Source organism: Mchenga conophoros, linkage group LG9, assembly GCF_057382185.1.
Source record: "Mchenga conophoros isolate Kocher_MC1m ecotype Shallow Benthic linkage group LG9, M_conophoros_male_GT1.1, whole genome shotgun sequence".
In the NCBI taxonomy this organism is placed as follows: domain Eukaryota; kingdom Metazoa; phylum Chordata; class Actinopteri; order Cichliformes; family Cichlidae; genus Mchenga; species Mchenga conophoros.
The window spans coordinates 23,315,420-23,337,161 of NC_140534.1; the positions used below are offsets into that span (position 1 = coordinate 23,315,420).

General features: G+C 39.5%; 1 protein-coding gene across 3 annotated transcripts in view; it reads left to right on the forward strand.

Annotated features, from left to right (window-relative positions):
- The window catches only part of dlgap1b (discs, large (Drosophila) homolog-associated protein 1b), a 95,499-nt gene that overhangs the window by 35,005 nt on the left and 38,752 nt on the right, over positions 1-21,742 (forward strand). For all 3 annotated transcript variants that reach the window (XM_085287013.1, XM_085287014.1, XM_085287015.1), the window contains exons 3-4: positions 14,679-15,794; positions 18,796-19,010. In XM_085287013.1, coding sequence (XP_085143139.1) covers positions 14,736-15,794; positions 18,796-19,010 — 1,274 coding nt within the window. In that variant the 5' untranslated portion in view covers positions 14,679-14,735. The remainder of the gene's footprint in view (positions 1-14,678; positions 15,795-18,795; positions 19,011-21,742) is intronic.

The following is a 21,742-nucleotide window of genomic DNA, read 5'->3' on the forward strand; positions in this document are numbered from 1 at the left end:
TTGTGGCAGCCCTAGTTGTTACCGAGTGGATGGTGGTGGTGAGATAAACAGTTTTTAAAAGGTGTGTGAAAATGCGTAATAGTGCTGAACATGTTTACTCTGCCAGCATAAGCACTCTAGCAATGTGGTGGAGACAACAGACAGGAGGCCAAAGGATTTCTAAGGAGAAACAATAAAAATGCTAATCCCAGCATTAAGATTAACAACCCCACCTGATCATTTTCTTTTGCTTTATGTTGTGATCCATCCTGCTCATGAATTTGACATTTTTGTGCTTAAAAACACAACTATATAGCGTAAAATACAAACAAAGATCTCGCCTAGTGCTCGGTGGTATGCCTCATGCATTATAACCAAGTCCCAGTTCTAAGGATTTTATGTCCTAAAAATAATACTAATAATAAATAATACCAAACAATCTGGCAAAACTGTAGCTGTGCCCAGAAAGTACTTCAGTTTGTGTTGAGCACACAAAATGTATTACTGATACATCAGCCATATTCAGTAGAGTACTTGTTTTGTGATATAAAACTTCATATACCCCAGACCTGTTTAGTAATTGTTTCAGTTAATTCTGTTATTAATATTAACATATCAATTTAAGTGAAAATGTAGTAGTTAAAGCTGTAAAATCATAAAATTTTAGCTTTCTATATTCACCAGACATGTTAAAAAAATCACTCTCCGTGCAGTCAGTCGACACATTTATCAAATGTGTCTGTAATTTGGTTGGCATGACAAAGCCAATGGACTGGACAAACCTTAGAAACACACACCTGTTTATTCATATATGTTCTTACAGTCCACACTGCATGTCAGCCAAAAAAACCTTAAGTCATAACATCTATGGCATAGATCAGGGCAGAATTTATGAACTATAGATTTATGTGTGTAACCATTAAGTTTTGGGCTAACTATAGTATCAATAATTGAATTGAGAAAAACTTTGGAACAAATAGGAATCTTATTCAAATAAACCCTTCATGAAGCTCATCCAATCAAACTCAGTGACTGGGCATGCAGAGAATAAGATTTTCTAGGCTGATGAGTCAAAGGCTGAGTTCTTTGGGCAGATCTCAAACCAACATATTCTGAAAACATGAATTAATGCCAGCTAATTGCTAATGATGTGACTTAAGTGAGGCATGTTGGTGGTAGCATCATGCTATGGGGCTTGCTTCTAAGCAGCAGGGACATGGAGAGAAGTCAAAAGTGAAGAAAGGATAAGTGCAGCCAAATCCAAAAAACCTGCCGCAGTGCCAAAACCTGACATTGGTGAAGTGGTATGACACTCAACCTGAAGGCAGGAGTGGCAGAGAAGTATGTGAGGCTGGTGCAGGACATCTATGAGATGTATGTATGATCTCTGCTGTGGAGGCCTCTAAAGGAAGCGGCCGGAAGAAGAACAAGGAGAAATGAGTTCATGTATATGGCCAAGAAGAGCCTTGGCCATGTATATATACATTTACATGAACTCATTCCTTCTTCTTCCTTCTTTCAAAACAAGTCTCTGGTTGTCCTTGATGGGAGCCTAGACCTAAACTCCACAGAAACATCTTTAGAGAGACCTGATGATCACGACTCCTAATCCAATCTGACACGAGTTTGGGAAGATCAGAAAGATCCACAAAGATGCAGAGTTTATGGAGACTTACCAAAGAAACCGTGGGTGTGCACTTTCTGCCAAATGAGCTTCTACAAATTACTAAAACAGGTTTCTGAATACAGAATCCATAGTTTTTGATATTTTTGTTTTCACAAAATTGATAAAAAAACAAAAACAAATTACCACTTTTTACATTATGGGTTACTGAGTGTAGCTAGATGGGAAACGGTGCAATAATGTAATAAGAAGTATTTTTCAGAAACTTGTGTTTTTTCATTTTTCCAGTATAAAAAGTGTGTTCTGCAGCTGAATTAGATAGGAACTAGTCCATCATCATTTAGTGGTTAATACAGAATCATGCATGGGATGACATTTTTGGCTCAGCTCTTGTACACAAGCCAACCATGAACCCTAAGGTCTGGGGATACTGCCAAAAAGCTGGATTTACAGCAAGCACAGCTTACCATTTGAAAACATATCATTGTATTGGCATGGGTCAACATATGAATCTATTTGAAAAGAAGTAATGTTCTTTACCAACAGACTCAAAGCCAAAGTACTGTGAATCCCAGGGAAGCCTGAAAAGGAAGTGAGGGGAACTGTAGCCAGAAGCAGAAATGGGTCGATGGCTGAGGCTATATCTAAGAATTCCTGCTGTGCAGCTACACTTTTCAATTCACAATTTTGAAAATGCTAAAATCTTGATGTTTTCCTGTGGAAATGACACATTTGGTATCCAGCATCGAGAGGCTTCTTTAGACTGTGTTTGTGGAGATTATGTGGAAAATGAGGACCTAATTAGATGAAGTCAATCTTGGCCAGTGGGAGGAGAGCCATGATGCTGATACTAGCAATCACAGCAGAACAGAATGAACACCTGGGGTTGGGAATATGGAGAAGATGGAAGAAGAATCATCAAATAATTGGGAAAGGTTATAAGTAAGGCAATGAGTAGGGAGAGTGCTTGGGAGTAAATGACTGGACATCCAGATGGATATTTCATACACCACTAACAGTGTGTAAATGAGATCTTTTCTTCATGCCACATTCACTCAAATGTGCTTGTCAATGATACTCAGAGATTAACAGAAAACAGCAAGGATGAGATTATCTGCTCAAGTCTCATTAGAAGTAGCACATTTGTTCTGCAAGGGGGCTTCAGTCGTGATTCGCTGCTTTTTTTCTTACATAAGTAGGCTGCAGTAGAGACTAGTTGAGAGATTAAGTGTAAGAAATCAGTAGTAAATGATTTAAATAGTAGCACTGTGCACATAATAAATTAAGGATACAAGCCCATTGAGTAAAAACAGGGTGCAATTCATTTAGACAACAATCTTAATTGAAAATAGTACAAAGAAAAAAAACTGAGAGATGTTATTGTATTTAATTGCATTATGTTTTTATCTACATTTTACACAGCATCACAACTTTTCTGGAAGCTTTCAGCAAATCAGCCTTAATCTACTGTCTGTCAGACAGAGAAGTAGAAACCAACTTGAACATCTCACTTTTGTAGTTCACAGTAAGACATATTTAAACTTTTTCCTGCAAAAATGATTCCTCCCGTGATAACATCTGAAATGTAAGTGATGTTTAATGTGCTTGTTTGTTACCTCAGTATACAGTACCGGTAAGTTGGAGGCTGTTATCTGTCGGTACCTAAGCAATTTATGAAATGGGAAGCTAATTTAACTTGCTCAATGAACTGCACATTTCACACTTCATTTAGCTGTTCATAAAAGACTCAACAGCAAAGCATTATCAACACTTAATGCTTTGTTTCTAATAAAAACCCTTGACAGTAAAGGACCAACTTAAGAAATACTTCTATAAATGTGTTCTTAGCTCATTGTAAAAATGAAAAAACAAATTCAGTGACTAAGCATAATCAGGTGATATGATTTACATGATACTGTAGTCCTGATATCTGTGAAAATAGATGGTATTCAGCCTCACGCTTGAAACTAAATATTGTAGTTTGGCTCAAGTTTAGCAGTAGTAGATAACTTTTTAAAATTTGCAAGTCACTTACTTGTATTGAAACTTTCTTTAATGGAAAAGAACATTGTGAGCAGAGCAGAATATTCTGAACATTGCTTAATGCATCTCATTGAAGCAAGTAGAGAGGTGACCCTGAAAAATCCCTGAATCGTGCAAAGGGAAGTTTACGTATGCAGAAATATTGATTAAGATGGCCCTATGTGCACAAAAAACACGCAAATTATTAAACTGGGAGTTATTTTGCTTTTAGGATATTGGCTCAAGTAATTCTATCAAAGAGGATAAGATCGTGCATCTTTAAAAATGGTGCAGTTCTGTTCTGTTCTAATAGTTTGTTATTGATTATAGATGTTGTTGAACATCTGCACAGAGTGACATATGAAGGTGACCACTATCTTATGCAGCTGCCAGCTGCTGAGTCTCGACTAGGGTTGAGTTGGCAGGAGATGCTTTTTTGGTGACATGAGCCTTGTGGATGCTATTTAGTTGGGAATTTGCATGCCCTGTCCGTGCCGCCAGGTTTTGATGCGAGGTCACATGCTACCTGTCAGTGCACAGTACTCACCTGGTCTGACACCTGCTCTCTGTGCAGGCAGCATGTTTGGTTGAGGATCAACTCTCCACAGTGTGCAGGGGAGAGCTGGAAGAATGCCTCCTAGCCTCTGTGTGAGTGTGTGTCCAGCATGTTTATTCACTGGCTAGTATCTGTTTTTACGATTGCTTGCCTTGTGCATGTATGTGACACATTGGATTTGCATCCACCAGCACTCATACGAATAGGCAGTGGGTTAGACCCCCCATCCTCCCCTCTTGCTCAGTTGGATCACACTCCCAGATCTGTCAAGCATCTGTTGACGTGTCCTGGATGTGACATGCCACCCACTGCAAGGGAGAGACACAAATTGCCAAGCTTTTTCTTAGAGGCGTTGCACAGTTAGGACTTAAAGATGGACTAAAAGATTCAGAGCAGCATTTTGACACCTTCAATTAATAAGCAATTAAATCTGATAGGCAGGTTAATGCATTTTAGTGTTGAATGGGTTAACATTTCCCGTGCGGCATCCTGGCCTTGCTTCCAGTGGCAGCAAGGAGACACTTGCTTTGTACCGTAATAAGAAAATAATGACATCTCAAGGCCCACTTACAGCCTCAACATCCCTTTTTACTTTCAGTGTGATGTGTTGCATTGTGCAGATGTAAAGTTATAGTCACAGTACTTGTGCAGCTACATAGCTACAGAACAGGAGCTGACATTAAGTATTAATATTTTGAAGTGGCAAGAAATTTCAGAAGCAACAAAAAAAAGTAAACTGTTTCTGTGTGTTGTCACAAAAAATGTGTGAGGGAAATGTACAGCTGCTTTGTTTCCCAGTGAAATAAAAATCATCAGTGTGTAAGAAAGAGGGGAAAGGAGAGGAAGGGAAATTTTATAGGCTGGAAATTTAAAACTTACATTTAATGTCCTAATTCATTTTTGAATTTTTAAATCAGACATTGTGGACATTGGATCTCTATTTGGTGTGTTGCTGAACTATATTTTTGTTAAACTTATTGCAAAACAAATTGAAGTTTACTAATTTTGTGTTATTTAAAGATTGCATGAAAATAATAGCCAGTTTCATCCTGTGTTTGATTCCTGTGTTTGATTGGTTACATCTTAGGTACTGTTACTAGGTCAAATCAAGGTTAGCAGTCATTCATTTATATTTAAGATGATAATGCTGAGTCGGTGAAGGAATCTAATGCTAGCTTTATGGTGTCTAGGGGTTGGAAATCAGTCATAATAGCTCATGAAACATCTGCTTATTGTTGAATTCAGATGGCTAAATCCACAAAGAGCAGTGAATATTGGAGTAGTGACAAAGGCCAGCTGATAACAGTCTTTACACAAAACAAAAAAAACAAACAAACAAAAAAAAACAGTCTTTACACAAAGAAAAATATACCGGAGCTTACAAAACAAGTTAATATGTGACATATTTCCAAGTTATTCTTTTCCCCATGTTGCACTGCTGCACTCCTGTGTACAGGTAATCTCATCAAAAGGCCTCAGTCAGCTGCCAGCCCTTAATGGAAAGTGCCTACCAAACAGAAACAGATGTTAAAATTAATGCTTTTGCAGGGGCTTTTTTCCTGGATTTTTTAATCTGTTTAAGTTATTTCATTATAGAATTACAATAGTGGCAAATCACATGTCATTGTTTGGCATTAGGCCTCATGTGTATTAGTTTTGTTTTTGCATCAGTCCCGTACAATAAAAGTTCAGAGTACTATATTAGCTAAAAGCATATTAACACATAGCTATGTGCACTTTATGCCAGCTTTGTTTTCTGACATGTAATTAACTGTAGAGTCAGTTGCTCAAAGTCACGTGACACTGTGCATGCCTCTGGCAATACTGTGATGCTAATCTTGCCCGACAGTAGCAAGTGACTATACTGTGCATAATGTACAAGCAAAGTGCATGCACATAACCTGATTTTTACTGCAGTGAATGTGGGTCTGTATGCCTTTTCACATCACGAATGCTTTTACAATATGAATGAAGTCACGCACCATGCGGCATCACAGTGTTGGATAACAGGAAGAAAAATCAGAAGGCGGTCTAATATACCCCCCATTTAATGCTTGTTTTAAATGCCCTTTTTCAGTTTATATGTGCTGCTCTGAAACGTTTGCATCACTTAAATTAGCCGTAACAATGAAGCAGCGTTTGGCTACAAGTGTGTTAACACAGCAAAAATGCCACAAGGAGGAAAGAGTTGCAAGGCGTACATTAACATCAGCAGCATTAGCAACTTTTTCACATGTGGGTCATGCATGCGCTTGATGGATGAGGGTACAAAGAGTTATGTAGCACATGCACACAGATGCACATGCACATAGATCCTGACTCTCCACGTTTCGATTTAGCTTTCACCGTCATCACTACACCATTTCCACGTAGTCCCGAATTAGGCGCCCCAGATTTCATAGCTCTTAAGAGACAATAAAAGCACAAACATTACTATTGTGTGAGATTGTGTGACACAGGCTATACTTTTTACCTTCTGCTTTATGAGTTTGTGCGTTGGCAGGCTCGGAATAGCTTTTTGAATGTTACAGCGTCCCACTTAGAGGAATTGTTGCAAAATGCAAATTAAGGAGAATGATTGAAGCTCTTCATTTTTCATGCCATAGAAATATATAAATAAACGATCTGTTTTGGTCATTGTAGTGCAAAATCATAAACAAAAGTGAAATAATTTGGGTTTTTATTCATTCATCATGTTAAATTAGACGTTTCTTCAGGAACAAAAATAAATAGGTCAGAACTGTTTTTGTCACCACTCAGAAATTCTTCCCTCTAAATGTAGATGATAAGTCTGAGGTTCACACATTTTTCACAGTTTCCCTGCATGCCCTGGGGACACATGAAGATATAAAGCACAAGAAATGGTGACTCCTGTTGCTGTCCGCATGTATGATCCCAAAGCGGTTGGTACATATGAGTTGTCACTAGCTGAGCTGAAAACACATTGTTTTCCACCAGAAAATCCATTTGTTTCCATGGCGATGCTGTCCTCCCTTGTCCAATTTCCTTGACTGCTTTTTATGGATAGCTTTATTGAACTTTATTAAAAAAAAAGAATTGAGAGAGGGAGGAGAAAGAAAATAGTAATTTGTCACACTAATATAATATCAAGGTTTGTGAAGGTGGATTATTTGGAACAGGTCAAAGTGACCTTTTATTCTTATAGCCTTATTATCCTCTAAAATTGCTTTTGGGCAACACACATACTCCCCATAATCAGTTCTTCTTGTTTGTGCACCTCTGTTGTTGCTTTGTATTAAGTTTAATGTTCTGCACTGATATAATGTAGCCTGTAGGGTATTTCATAAATTACCATTGCTGGTGTATAAGTCTGTTGGTTTATTGCGCTTATATACTGCGTATATTCAAACAATCTGAGTTGTATTATTATTAGAAAAACCTGCCCTCGGGGCAGTTTTTGGCAGGCCCCCAGCGCTTTTTCACTGTGCTTGTGTGTGGCGCAGAGTTGTATTGTTAGTTTATCTTGTTCTTCTTTATGTCTTCATCAAACCACAAAAAACAGATGACAAAAGTTGTTTGTTTCTAAACACTTAACAAAAAATTCATATATGAATGAGAATACATATATATATAACAATAATATATATCTATTTTTTCTTAACAAGCTACAAAGTCAGGCGACATAAATCTGTTCAGTTTTAAAGGAAAGCAAAACCTTGGGTTTAATGTTTACGTGGAATATAATAATGTTGGTATAGCCAGTGATAATCACCAAATAAACTTACATTTTTAGCCTCTAATTGTTAAAGACACATTTAAGAAACATAATACATAGTAATATTTAACCTTAAACTGCTGATTTAATAGTAAATCATTTATAGTTTAATTCGTTTATATTATAAATCTATTTATAACTCATTTAAATAGAATTTATAACACGTGTTTTAAAAGATAAAGATGTTAATATCTGCTCTGTGTTTGTGCAAGTTTCATTCAGATTGGCCCACCCTTAAGGAGGAGATGGGGTACATACAGAGTTACATATATACACACATGCTACAGTCATCATAGAAGATATTTTATAGTAGAGATCTTAAAAAAATAGATTGGGGTTGTTAAAGTTGTTAAAATTACAAATAGCAAGCTGAAGAAGTACCCTTACAGATCACATGACTGCCTTATAAAACTGATTTTATCATATCTGACTACAAACGTACCCTTTAAAAAGAAAGTGGCATCTAGAAGCTGCATCTTTGTCCTTTATTCTTACAGTATATCCATGATATATTCAACCTGAAGCCATACAACTGCAATCTCAGCAGAGTCATGGCCTTTCGTTATGGAGGCAAAGCAGTGTCAGAGCTACTCGAGTCCCTTTTCTTTAAAGACCAAAAGCTTCCTGAATGAATACATTATTTAAGAGAAATGTCAAGAATCCTGTTCAGCATGGGAGCTTTACAGTACTTTTCTATTGTTATATTATATCTTTTTTGTTGTTTCTGTTCATAATGTTTAACAGATGAAATTCACTTAGAATAAGAGAGTAACAGTTGCAGGACAAAGCTGTTGAACAACACCCTGCTGCACAGTATAAGTGTAGTTTTTCCCACATATAACCCAAAGATAAATTGCAAATAATTCTCAACAAATTAAACTATTACGTTGTTCAGGCTTTAAAGTGTTAAAAATTCAAGGATTAAACTTTGAAAAACAACTATTATTATATTTTTATAGCACCTTTAACAGAAGTCGACTTTAAAGTTTGCTACCGTTAACATTAAAGTTCCTCCAAAATCTCAGAAATAGAAGAAAGGTTGAATTAAATATAAATGAGCAAATCAAAAAATTACACAGAAATGCACTCGCACAATCCACAGTCCCTGACATAACATTAAAATGACCTCTGAATCGCTTGCGTGGTTGCCTCCGTTGGGGCATTGTGTACATTAGCTTGTGTTATTGAATTTCTTTAAACATCCTGCAATGACAGCTCTGCCTGACACCAACAACACCAGGCTTTTTCTAAAGTTAATGCATGCGTTAATTTGTTTACCTTCATCAAATAGACCTCATCAGCAGAGGAATTTGTCTCTGATGGGTCCTGAGCTATAACTCAACACAGTCACTCCATTTGTCAGAGGGAGCCCTGACAGTCAGCCTAATTAGTTTGGTTGTGACAAAGGAGCTGTCTTGTGGAAACCAGGAACATCAATCCATCCATGACGGCATGCAGGTTTATAATGCAGCCAATACAGTGAAAGGAAACACGCTTATTATGCGTCAGGTGAAACTACCTCGATCAGAAGGTAGAAGAATCTGTTTGGCTAAGCAAAAGAAAAAAACGCTTTAAAGCTGTGCCTTAAATATGTGTTTATTTGTCAAGTTATTTAAAATGTTTTGATAGGATGCCAGCAGCATATTTCATTCTTAAGTGTTTTGAATAAAGCCCACTAACAATCACAAATTACGGTGGAAACACGTTGCGTAAGCTGTCATTTATATGGTAAAGATATACTGCCTCCTTATCTTTTGGTGTAACATCAAGTGTTCTGGGTTGGAAATGAGATGGCATGCTGAAAGTGTGCTATTTCTGTCAAGTTACCTTTTTGTGTGACTCCTATCATGTCTGATATTGCTTGTGCAGACATACGTTTAATGAAGAATATCTCATAAACCAGAAGCAATCATGTGTAGCTTTTGTTCAGAGTGTTGTCTTGGTGCAGTCAGTGAGGACCGTCACTCAAGACAGTCATCTATCATTTAAGAGCCATTTTAACAGCAAGACATTAAAGTTAGTGGTACCCAGCCTCTCCTGGCATTCCTAAAAGCCACTTTTACATAATCGCAGAAAAAAAAATACCATTTTCCTCAATTTTTTTTTTGGGTCCCTGGCTGTCTTAAAAATGTTCTACAACATTGTTCTCTGTGGGATTTTGTTTTTTTCTAAGACACTGTTTGCACATTCAGGATGAGAATATCCTCTCTGTCACTGTTGTTTCACTGCCAGCTGCAGCTCTCTCATGGGTGTCTTTCAAGTATATTTAAAAATGTGGGTGAGTTTTGTTGAAGTTGTTAGTGTGTGGCTAAAGTGGCTCGACAGAATTTCTCAATAAACCTTGTATGTATTTGTATTTGAGGCAAGGTAGAGAATTTAGTACTTTTTAAAATACTCGATATTTTGCAGGCAGCATTTTACTTTCCGTTTCATTGTTGATCTGTTCACTCAGAAAAGCATTACTGTAATTACATTGTTCATCTATGAGCCTCTGTAGTCTTTTTATGCTGTTTAATGGACACAACGACCGAGACTGTCCAAGCCAGGGCTCGAACCGGCAACCTTCCGATTACAAGGCGAACGCCCAACTCTTGAGCCACGATCGCCCCCATGTATGTTGTGTTTCGGTTTAAAAACTCCAGCAAGATCTATGGATCGTTCAAATTAACCAGAGCTTTATTTACAGAGAGACACTTTATTTTAAATTGCTTGACATTAAAGTTAAGCTTTTCAAATGTCATCTCTAGAGGCATCACAGCCTTTTGTCTGCTGGTGAAGTGCAGTGGCAGCACAAGTCTCAGAGCTCAGAAACATATGTTAAAACCAGAGAAATGAAACCAAAGCTATTCGCATGGCTTCATATGTAGGCACACCAGGTCATACGTGCACGAATACTGACCTGAAAAAAGAGCAGAGCAGGATAGCCCATTAAACCAAAACAAATACGTATTTTGCATTCAAATTTTTATGAAAATCCAGAGCGCAGTGTACAGTATCGCCTTACCTTTGCAACATGTAAGTATGCATGCAGGTAATCAAAGTATTGGGAGACAAATATGTCTTATTTGAAATGTCAAGAAACTCTTATTTGCCTATTTTGTCATAAACATATTGAATTCTGAATCATTTGGCATGTAGGAGTAAATATTTGTCTTTTTGAGAAGCATGTACACTGCAGTAATTGGGATCAACTGACACATCTAGGGTCAGCGTTACACTTTTTCACACGTTGTCTCATGTAATGAGTCACATAATCAATAGTGGGTCAACCATCGTCATAAGGGACAACTCCTACTAGGGCTTACATACCTGGGTCTCTCCACCATTTGGTCTTAGAACTGATGAAGCTTCTTGGATGAGAGTGAAGCGTCTTCAAGAAACTTAAAGAAGTCCCACTGCTTTTCTTTCCAAGCTCCTTAGATTACCATGACCTGGATGACTGAGAACCTACACAGACATACATTGCGGTTGAGAATCACATGGGTAAAGACTTATTGCCCTTTTATGTCTTACACATGGAAAGCAATAAAAAATATATCCTTTGTGTCTATAGCATCTTCACCTTTACGTCCTGTCTGGTCAGTAATATTATGCAGTATGCCTAACTGCAAACATTTGCACGATCGAAGGAGAACTTTACTGGACTTGGAAACTGGAGGTAAAGCGCTGAACCCTTTCTTTTGATTAGAAACAAGCACAGACACATAGACGCACACACACAAACACACACATATGAGCCAGATTTGCTGTGGTGATTTGATCTCCTGTGAAGAGGAGATTGGTAATGTTCTTTTTTTTCTTTGGAGACAGCATTACCCAGGCTCAAGAGAGAAGTGAAGACTTTCTGTAGCCTTGCAGCCTCTAAAGGCTTCATGGAGGCTCTCTAAACCCCGAGCTCCAGCAACTAGTTTTCAGTGTTGATTGAGGAAGATAGACTGTCTGCTGTCTGTACAGCGGCTTTGTATTTTTTCACCAGCAGAAGCTGCAGTAGTCTTCTCACTCTAATGCTTATTGATTCCAACACTTCCTAAGATGGTGTGCTGTAAGTCAGTGCTGCTTTGCATTTCCATGCCACTTTTTTTTTATTTGTTTAAGTGTGACTCACTAATGGTGAGGTAGAAGAAGATTAAGAGTAGATTTTGCCACTGTGACGCTGTGTCCTTGCCTGCTTACGCTGTTAGATGATGAGGAAAAATCTATTTTACATTCATCTCATCTAACCCCAAAGAAAGCTGGCATCCAAATAGATTTTTTTCCCGCTGTGCTGATGAAGCACAGGTGTTAATGAGCATTAACATTCATAGCCTGGCTTGTTTTATCTACTCCTGCATTTTGTTTGCACACCTTGCTGTTCAGCAATCACTTTAAATGCAATGAACTCTCTGTGGTTTTTAGAGGCTGTTTACACAAAGTAGAAGGAACAAGTTCTCTCAAATTTCTTGATGTTCTTTTGTTTGCTTGTTGCTTTTCGTACTGTGGAAGCCATGATTTTAAGCACCCCTTCTCACTGGAAGACCCAAAGCAGCAGCTCTACACTCATAGCTAAGCCTTCATCAAGCTTTACGTTTCTTTACATATTGATGATTACTGGTCCTGTAATTAGAGCAGCAGAACATCTGTTATGTAATATTTGCACACTGTGAGGAGTGATGAAGGAGCTTGCACTTTGGTTACTACCGTCTTTTAGTGTGTGCAAAAATAAAAGCGAAGCTACATGTGCTATGAAACCGTGTGGCCATAAAGACCCCTATTCCACAGTTCAGTTGACACTATAATTAACTCCTGGCACACAAAATTGTGGTTGGTTACCCAGACAGGTAGACTTAACTGGGTCAGTCACCTCCAGTGGACATACAGCATAATACATAACCACAGGTGTCTTTGAGCGCTTATAACTGAAGGTCATACCTGACAAACCCGTTACAACCAGGTCCTTTGTGTTGTTGATAAACTGCTCTTTACGAGCGAGCAGCATCAAAATTCTGCATGTATATGCAGTCTGTCAGGTTAACGCATTTGTGTGTGTCTGTGTGCGTGTGTGTGTGCGCATGGGTATTTGTTGCTAGCAGGCAGATAGCCAACATGACCCAACTTCAGCTTTTCAGCTTTAGCGCAGCTCTGCAGACAGCTGTGCCACAAACACGCTGCTGTGGATCACCGCGAGGGCCTTTTATTTAGGTCACATTCTGTGCTTCAGTGGCCAACAGAAGAGATCTCTGTCAACTGCAATGAATACCTTTAGTTGGACACAGCCCACTTTTTAAGTGCTCTGCAAGAAGCGGACACTGTGCACGTCTTTGTTGTATGCGGTGGGTGCCGCATGTGAATTCACTCTTGTGAGTGCGTTGCGGATGGTGGGTGGGGGTGGGGACTGACCACTGTGGATTTTCCATTTTCACTCATACAATAAGAGAAATCTATTTGCTTAATTCTCTCCCTGAATGATTTAATCCTCTGGTTTAGCGGAGACAAGGAAATTGCATGAATTATTCCCCTAGTTTTTCAATTAATGTAGCACCTAGTTTACAGTCAAAGAAAATAATAAATCTTTCAACAGTACAGCCATTCACTTAACTGCACCTCACATGCACCCAACACCATGTCCTCAAGGGAAGTAAACGCTTGCCATGATATTTAATTCTGCTTCTCCATCATTTTTTTTGTCCTATGTTCATTTCTCCCACCCTAACTCCCAACCCTTTTTTTCCCATTTTTTAAAAATAAAATATACCTTAGTGGCCTTTGGTACTGCATTGTAAATCAGTGTAATGAATTGCCTGCTGAGGCTAAGCCTCACTGCTGTCGCTGTGCTACCCTGAGGTGCGTGGGCTCCGATTATTGTCTTGTTAGCTATACCTCCAGTCCACTGGAAACAGTGTGGATTCACCGACCAGCCAGCCACAGCCCCACATGGGTAAGGAAGGCACTTTAAGGATGCTGATGTATGCCGCTCTTTTGTAGTCACCCTGTAAGGGCAAGGCCGTTTATTGCAGTCGCCTCAACCAGCCCAGAAGCTGTCAGCTGGGTTTTACTGGCCAATTGGTTTCCCCCCTAGAAGACCTAGAGGTATAGAGGGGGTATGTGATCACTGATTGTATTTGTGGGTGTGGGGATGTGCATATTTACTCAGCGAGCAGGTAAGCTGTAAAACAAAACTAGATATGTTTTCTTTTTTGTTTTAGTGCTACCCAAACATGAAAGCACTGGATTAAATTTGTGAGACAGGGGACAGTTGTGGTAAAGTCGCTGCATTACCATCCCTGATTTCTTGTATCTTTGACTTCCATTGAAGTTTCATTTTACAGTAGCCTTGAACAAATTTAGCACACACTTGAAATAGATTTGATCTCTCCTTGCTACCTTTTCTTGCTTTAGTTCTCTCTGTTTCCTTGATTCACTGTCATTTTTTTGTTCACTGAAATGTAGTAGACTAAACAGAGAAATGGAGGAAGAGGCTTGAGGACAGATCTGGGTGTCTGGGACAACATGCCAAATGGCTGCTATATTTAGAAATCCTCCTTTTGAAGTTTTGAAGGGCAAAAATCAAAGACTGAGGCAAGAATAGGTCCAAGGCCTGTCAACATCAGATTTTCTCAGCTGTGAAGGACGGCCAAAAATCATCTTCCTCAAATAAAATCGGATGAAAACATTAAATTGAGCTTTTAAGTGTATGCAAATAGATATTTATAATTCTGTTTTCTGTCTCTCTCTGTTCTTGTTTGTTTGTCTGTTCTTCCCCATGGCTGTGTATTTCTTTGCAGAGCTAGTTTCTGGGCCTTTGCAGACTTCCTGCAGCAGCAGTTGAAGACCTGGCCACGATGACAATGAAAGGTCTGTCCAGCAGTCGCAGTCACCATCACACAGTGACCTGCGACCCTTCTTACGACTCGATGACCCTGGGACACTCAGATCGTCGGTCCTGCTTCCTAAACTCTGGGGATGCTCATCCTGCTGACCACCCTTGCTATACCCAAAGGAACTCCTTCCAGTCTGAGTGCAGTACCTATCCTGATCTGGCTAGCTGCACTTTCCCTCGCAGACAGTACAGCTCTCACCATGAGCTAAAGGAGGAGTGTGGTGCTTTGGTGCCTTACACCGGGCCGAGCAGTAAGGGAGGTGGAGGAGGAAACAACAATCGCATCCCCTCTAACCTGCTAGAGCAGTTTGAGAGCCAGGCACCATTGCGGCGTGAAGGCTACCACACACTGCAGTATAAGCGCACTGCTGTGGAGCATCAACGCAGTGACAGCCCCGGTCGAATCCGCCACCTTGTTCACTCTGTCCAGAAGCTTTTCACCAAGTCACACTCCCTGGAGGGGCCCTCAGGATCTGGTGGAGGAGGAAGTGGGAGGATGAATGGCAGCAAATCCAGTCCTGATGATCCACCATCATCCTCTGGCACCTTAAAGCACAGCAAGCGCAGTAAGAGCAAAGACCGCTCCAAGTCGGAGCCTAAGATGCGCTCTGCCATCTCAGGCTACTGGAGCTCAGATGACACGCTTGACCGGGAAGTGTGCCTCTACCATCATCAACATGCGAGCAACAGTGGAGGCCTGCCCTCTGGGGTCATGACTATGGGGCGTCATCCAGAAAAATCCCAGTCGCAGTATTTCATGGAGTCCTATAACACTATCAGCGCCCAGTCTCTCAAGACGTCACGTAGCAACAACGATGTGAAGTGCTCAACGTGTTCGGGGGGCAGCGGTGGAGGGCTGCCGCTGACGAGTGCACTCGATGCCCAAGTTCAGCTGAAGAAGAGCTCATGGTCTTCTACTCTGACGGTGAGCAGAGCAAGAGAAGTCTACCAGAAGGCCTCAGTCAACCTAGACAAAGCTCTGGTGAAAGCCGAGCAGGGACGCACTTGCTACTTCCTTCAGGTAGGACTGTTTACAACAGCCCCACCTCTAATGTGTCAAACTTCATGCATCATCTGGTGTGAGCCGCTCCTCCATGTTTCTGTTTTTCTGCACAAAATCTGCATTTGTTTGCTTGCATGCGTCATTGTGATTTAGAGAGAGAGAGATGGAGAGAGACTAATCAGGGTCACAGCGACCCAGACTCGTTCATCTCATTCCCCTGAGCTTTGATCTCTTGTTGAATTTATTCTTGATATAATCATAAACATTTTTCAGACTCATCACATACCATCTAATCCTCTGTGGTTGTGGTTGAATGCACTGAAATATTTACAATATTTATAATTATATGGCTGGGGTTTAAGGGCTTAATTCCCCTGTAATTCAAATTACGATGTAATTATATTGAAATGCAAATTCTTAAAGGCAGGTAATTTAGAATAAAGGTATAACAAGTCAGATTTTTACAGGAAGCAAAATTTAAGTATGTAAGTAAATTGAAGTAATTAAAATTACTTATGCAGTTACAGTTACTTAAGTATTGCATAATTTCCTGGTAATTTTACAGAAAATACGCTGTACTTTTCAGGGCACAAGCCTTATTATTAAGTGGATTAATTTAGCCTTTTTACAGCTTTATTTTGTTACATTGTTAATTAATCTTCATTATGTTGATGAATTTTTTATTATTTAATCATCCTTTTTAACTTATGTTGTACTTAAGATTACTTACAGTATAATATGTGTCTCCCTTCTAGTAAAACACTCCATAATACAGCCCTCACCCCAGAAAGTACTTACATTGTAAGCTCAGAAAATATTATTTGTTTTTCCACTAAATTACCAGGAAATTGTGAAGTAATTAAAATTACTTATGCACAACTTACATTTACTTTCAATATAATTATTTCTTTGTTCAGTGTAAAAACCTGACTGGTTTGTGTTTGTGGAGCATTAATGACACCTTGCAGCATGGAACTACATTATTACAGCTGTTAACATTATAATTGCATTGGTCATAGCAGGATTGGTGGGTATATGGTTGTAAATGTCTGAATATATCCTATTTACAAAGAAAAAGTGTGGTGCTACTATGAGATCAGAGGTCAGCAGACAAAAAATTAAGAGAAAACCACTCTACTTCCTAAGCATGGTGGCCACACGCGCTCAAAAATACACAGGGACACATGCACACAGGGACCCGATCATGCTTCACTTTTCTGGGAAAAGATAAAAGTGTTTCAGATTTCATGCATTTTCATGCATTGAGCTGAGCTGCAAATTTAGGCCCGAGGAAAGAAATGGAGAGACAAGCCGGAGAGAATAGACGAAAGCATGTGTATGTGTGTGCGGGGTTTTTTGGGCGGGGGGGGGGGCAAATAAGGGCAACAGAAGAGTGCATGAATGGAGAAAGTAAAAGGCAGAATGCGAGAGTAGGAAAACATAAAAGACAAAGTTCTGTATGGCCATGCATTTTAACATCCTGAAAAACGGAGTGAGCAGATCAAGGAAGGATGTTGTCACTGCAGTGTGGCAACAACTCTTCTAGCCTAAAAGAGCCATTGCTTTTTCTCCAGAGAGCGAGACGGAAGGGAAAAGTGGCTTTCAAGGAGAGCAGCCTGACAAGTTAGTCTCCAGACACTTTTTGAATGCTTAAAACAAAAAGACATGCTATTTGCATCACCTAGTGGGATGGGATTTTGTAATCCGGTGTTTGATGTTCACACACTCACTTAATTGACCCTTTTCATGAAACATTCAGAGGTTACATCCACAGACTGCATATTAAAATGGGGATGATGTCATCAACTGGTTTCTGAAGTTTTGGCTGACAGGGTAGTAAGTTAACGTCTAACACTAGCACACCTGGTTATCAAGCAGGGGTCATGAATTGCAGTCTGCTAATTAGTTAATAGTAGTAAAAGAATTTGAGTAATCAAAACAGAAGCACAAACTTCTGGGATGGGCTCTACCTCATAGCATGCAATAAATCTGCATTAAAAATGCTCAGAAGACCAAATCCAAAAGGGTGGGTTATAAAAAGTCATCCTTACCTCATCGGTTGTAAAGAGTAACACTGGCTACAGAGACCATAAATAGTTTTTTGAGTATGCTGTTCGTTTAAGAGCTGAAGATGACTCGCTTTTGGATCCAGCCTCAAGTGGCCGTTAGAAGAACTGCAGTTTTGCCACTTCAGAGTTGGTGTCCTTTTTCCAACCCAGAGGGAGCGGCCTACACCATCCTCCATACTCTTATGTTCCATCAAAAAGCTGATTAAAGCAAAATGAATACCCTTTTTTTTATTTCAATTCATCTTTTTCACCCTGTCTTAGAATAATTCACTTTTGACGTCCCCATCCAAACCACTGTTGCTGAGATGTTAACACAGTCTGTAGTTACCCCTGACATCAAGGTCAGCTTGGTTTCCTAGCTACACACGAGTCTGTTGAATGATCCTTGTGAACTTTTTTCTCGCTCTGTTTCTCATTTCTTTCACTTCAGAGCTGGTGCCCTAACAGCCACTCACCTTAGCACTGCTGAACAAAACCCCCTTTGTTTCCCCCACCCTCTCTCTTTCCATGTCTGCTGTCTTTGACTCCCTCTCTTTTAGATTAGGGCTAGAAGATAGCTTTACCTCCTTTTATTTTTACCTTCATTAGTGTCTGTGAAAAGGCAGGAGTGCGCACAGAAGCTGAGGTACTGCAACATTTTGTCAAAACAATTAATTCCCTGCATTTGATATGCAGCATGCATCACAGGACAGACAAAAGAAGGCAACTGGCACTGGCAGGCTTATGGTATGATCAAGGCAGACTTTGCATTGATACTGTTACTACTGAATCTTTTCAGGTATAAAGTTCAGTGCAGACAACTGAGAAAATATTGGGTTTGGGGTTTTTTTTGTTTTTGTTTTTTTGAGTCTGCTCACGATTCATGTGTAAGTATGTCTGCAGGGGCCCTGAAGTGCAGAGGGTGACATGTATATAATACCTCTTTACCTAATCTCACCTCATCTCTACAGGTGCCTCAGGATGAGTGGAGCAATTTCTCTCCGCTGGGGAAAGATGACGAGATTCCATGCCGGCGGATGCGCAGTGGCAGCTATATCAAGGCCATGGCTGAGGAGGACAGCGGCGACTCGGACTGCAGCCCCAAACCCTCGCCCAAGGTCCAGGCACGACGAGCCAGCTACCTGAAGGCCACGCAGCCGTCTCTCACAGAGATGACTACGCTCAAGTGAGTGTGTACCAGGGCGCAAATTATTACTTGAAATTACTCGTTGTAAAGATTTGGATTTTTCTTAATTAAATAAATCTAAAAGGTAAGAAAAATGCCAGGCGTGAACTAAAGCTGTTTACACAAGAACACAGAGTTGCCCTTTCTTTAATGTAGCATGCAAAAGATTTTAAAAAAAAAGAAAGTTGGCTCATCTGAAGCAGCAGCTGTGAGTGGTTTTGTGTTTTGACTGTTTGTTGTTAATCTGTGGGAAAAGATCTTGATTACATTTCTGTCCTGGGTTTGCGCCCTAATAGACTAATCATTTTTCCCCTGTTTGTAACTTTAGATCTAACTCTGTATTATAAATGAGCATATGCTACTGAATAAAATGTGTTAAGTGTGCCGAAAGCCTGGAGTCACTCTGCACAGTGTCAGTGAAGCAGATTGGAGAGATGAAGGGAATGAGAGTGAAAGAGAAAAGTCAACAAACAACTGAGATGGAGGCAGTCAGTGTTAGTCAGCGTACTCCCAGCAGCAGTTTGGCTTATGTGTAAGTTCCTGGCTCTTGGTGATCACAGATTAATTACCTTTTCTGTGTTTACAACAATAAAGACATGCCTCTATTTTCATAGCTGGCATACAAATACACAAACACACTGAACTGAGAGCGACTGAGCCCTGATTTAAAATCCACAATGCCAGCTCACCTACTGAAATCTCTTTAAAGAAGCAAGCGCTGTGTTCTTCAGAAATGCATTGAGTTGAGAACATCATCAGCTATTTCTCTCTCCCTTTCTTTTGAAGCAATTCTTTTCGAATGATCTGAGGTTAAAAGCTGAGCTTCATTATTTGAAGAGTTTCAAGCTGTTGTTTCTTGTTATATAGGGCATTCATCTATTTTTTCACAGCATGAGTTTATAAAGTATTCAGCAGTAACAGAGTCCATCAAGATTTTTATTTATTTATATTTTATCTAGTCCACACTGTCAAGCCCAATGGCAGAACTTAATCTCTTTGCAAACAAGTGGAACATTCAATTTTTGGAACTTCAAATTGATTGAAATTGTTTTCATTTTAATTTCATACCACTTTTGTACTTTTTGGCCAGCATTCCTATAATATTAAAACACTGTGCTAATGTTCATGGTAAGGAAGCATGGTGGGAGGTCATCAATTACATTTTGCTGTCCAACCCTTCTTGGCATAATTGTGAACACGCATACACAGATTTGCTCTGCAGTGTGGGAGTTTTATCTGACACTTTAGTGTAGTCGCTTTAATTTTTCCTCCAAGTGCAGTGGTGTAGGTTATCTGTTGGCTTATTTACAACCTGTCTGATTGTCTCTGACAGCTCGTGTTTTTTGCTTCCCCAGCTCCACTGTAGCAATGTCATCCTGTTTCCTGTTACTTCTGGGAGTACCAGTTATCGTAATATCACAGAATTAAGGACCGAAAACGTAAAAACCTGAGTTCTAATATACCAGAAATTGCCTTTTTAATCCATTGTTCTGTTGTGTACAGTCAGTCAGTGAGTCTAAGGTTGTACATATCATTTCATCATTAAAAAATAAATCTAATATTGACAGGTTTTTAAATTAGAATAATGTGACCGCAGATGAACAGTAAATCACGTTACACATTATTCATTATTTAATCAAAACTAAACCAATATATGGTCCTGTGGAAAACTAAGTGCACCTCAATTGCTTGTAGTCTTTAGCAGCAATAACTTGGAGTAACTTGAGGTAATGACTTTCTGCGTGACTATCAGTCTCTTCTATTATTCTAACGTTGCTTCACTTCATGGAGCTTTGTGGATTTACAATTGGATTTAGCACTTAAAATCCCATCACAATATTTCAGTTAGAGGCCTAAACTTTGAATATTTTCTTTTTCTGCCATTCTGTTGTAGATTTGCTGATGTGCTTCTGATCATTGTCCTGTTGCATAATCCATTTTTGGCCAAGCTTTAGCTGTTGGACAGCTGTCGGCCTCACCTTTTATATAGTTGATATTTTGGATTTTGGTATCCAAAGATATTTGTGGTCAGCGCAGTTGGTGCACATTCCTGTGGCTTTAAATCAATCCCAAATCATCACCTACTCTACCACCGCTCTTCATAGCTGCTATGAGTTGTTCGTGCTGAGATGCTGTGAGCATTATGGCTTAACATCTTTTGGTCTTGTCTGCCCAAATAACATTGTACCCAACATTTTGTTGTTAGTTAAGATGTAAATGTAAGCTAGTCTGCCTTGTTTTTTTTTCTGGTAACCCTTCCAAACAAGCCACACTTGTTCAGTCTTTTTCCAATTGTACTGTCGCCCTAACTTTAACATTTAACATGCTAACTGAGGCCTGTAGCGTCTGAGTTTTTTTTTTTAGTTTCTCTGTACTTTGCACGGCCTGAGCTCTCGGTGAATTTCCACTCCTCAGAAGATTGGTAACTGTCTTGAATCTTTCTCACTGTAGAATAATGGACTTTAAATTGTTTGGAAATGGCCTTATAACCCTTTCCAGACTGATGGGCAGCAACTATTGCTTCTGTAAGCTCATCACTGATGTCTTGCCTCCTTGACAGTGTGCTAACACACCTGAATGCCCCAGACAAGCTGCCAAAACCTGTGCTTTTATGGAGGTGCTCACACTTGCCTACAATCAGTTAAAGTGCATTTGATTAGCAACATGTGGCTGATGCTTTCCCTCTTAATTCCAATAGGAGTGTGCTTGGCTTTTCACACACTTTTTCTGCA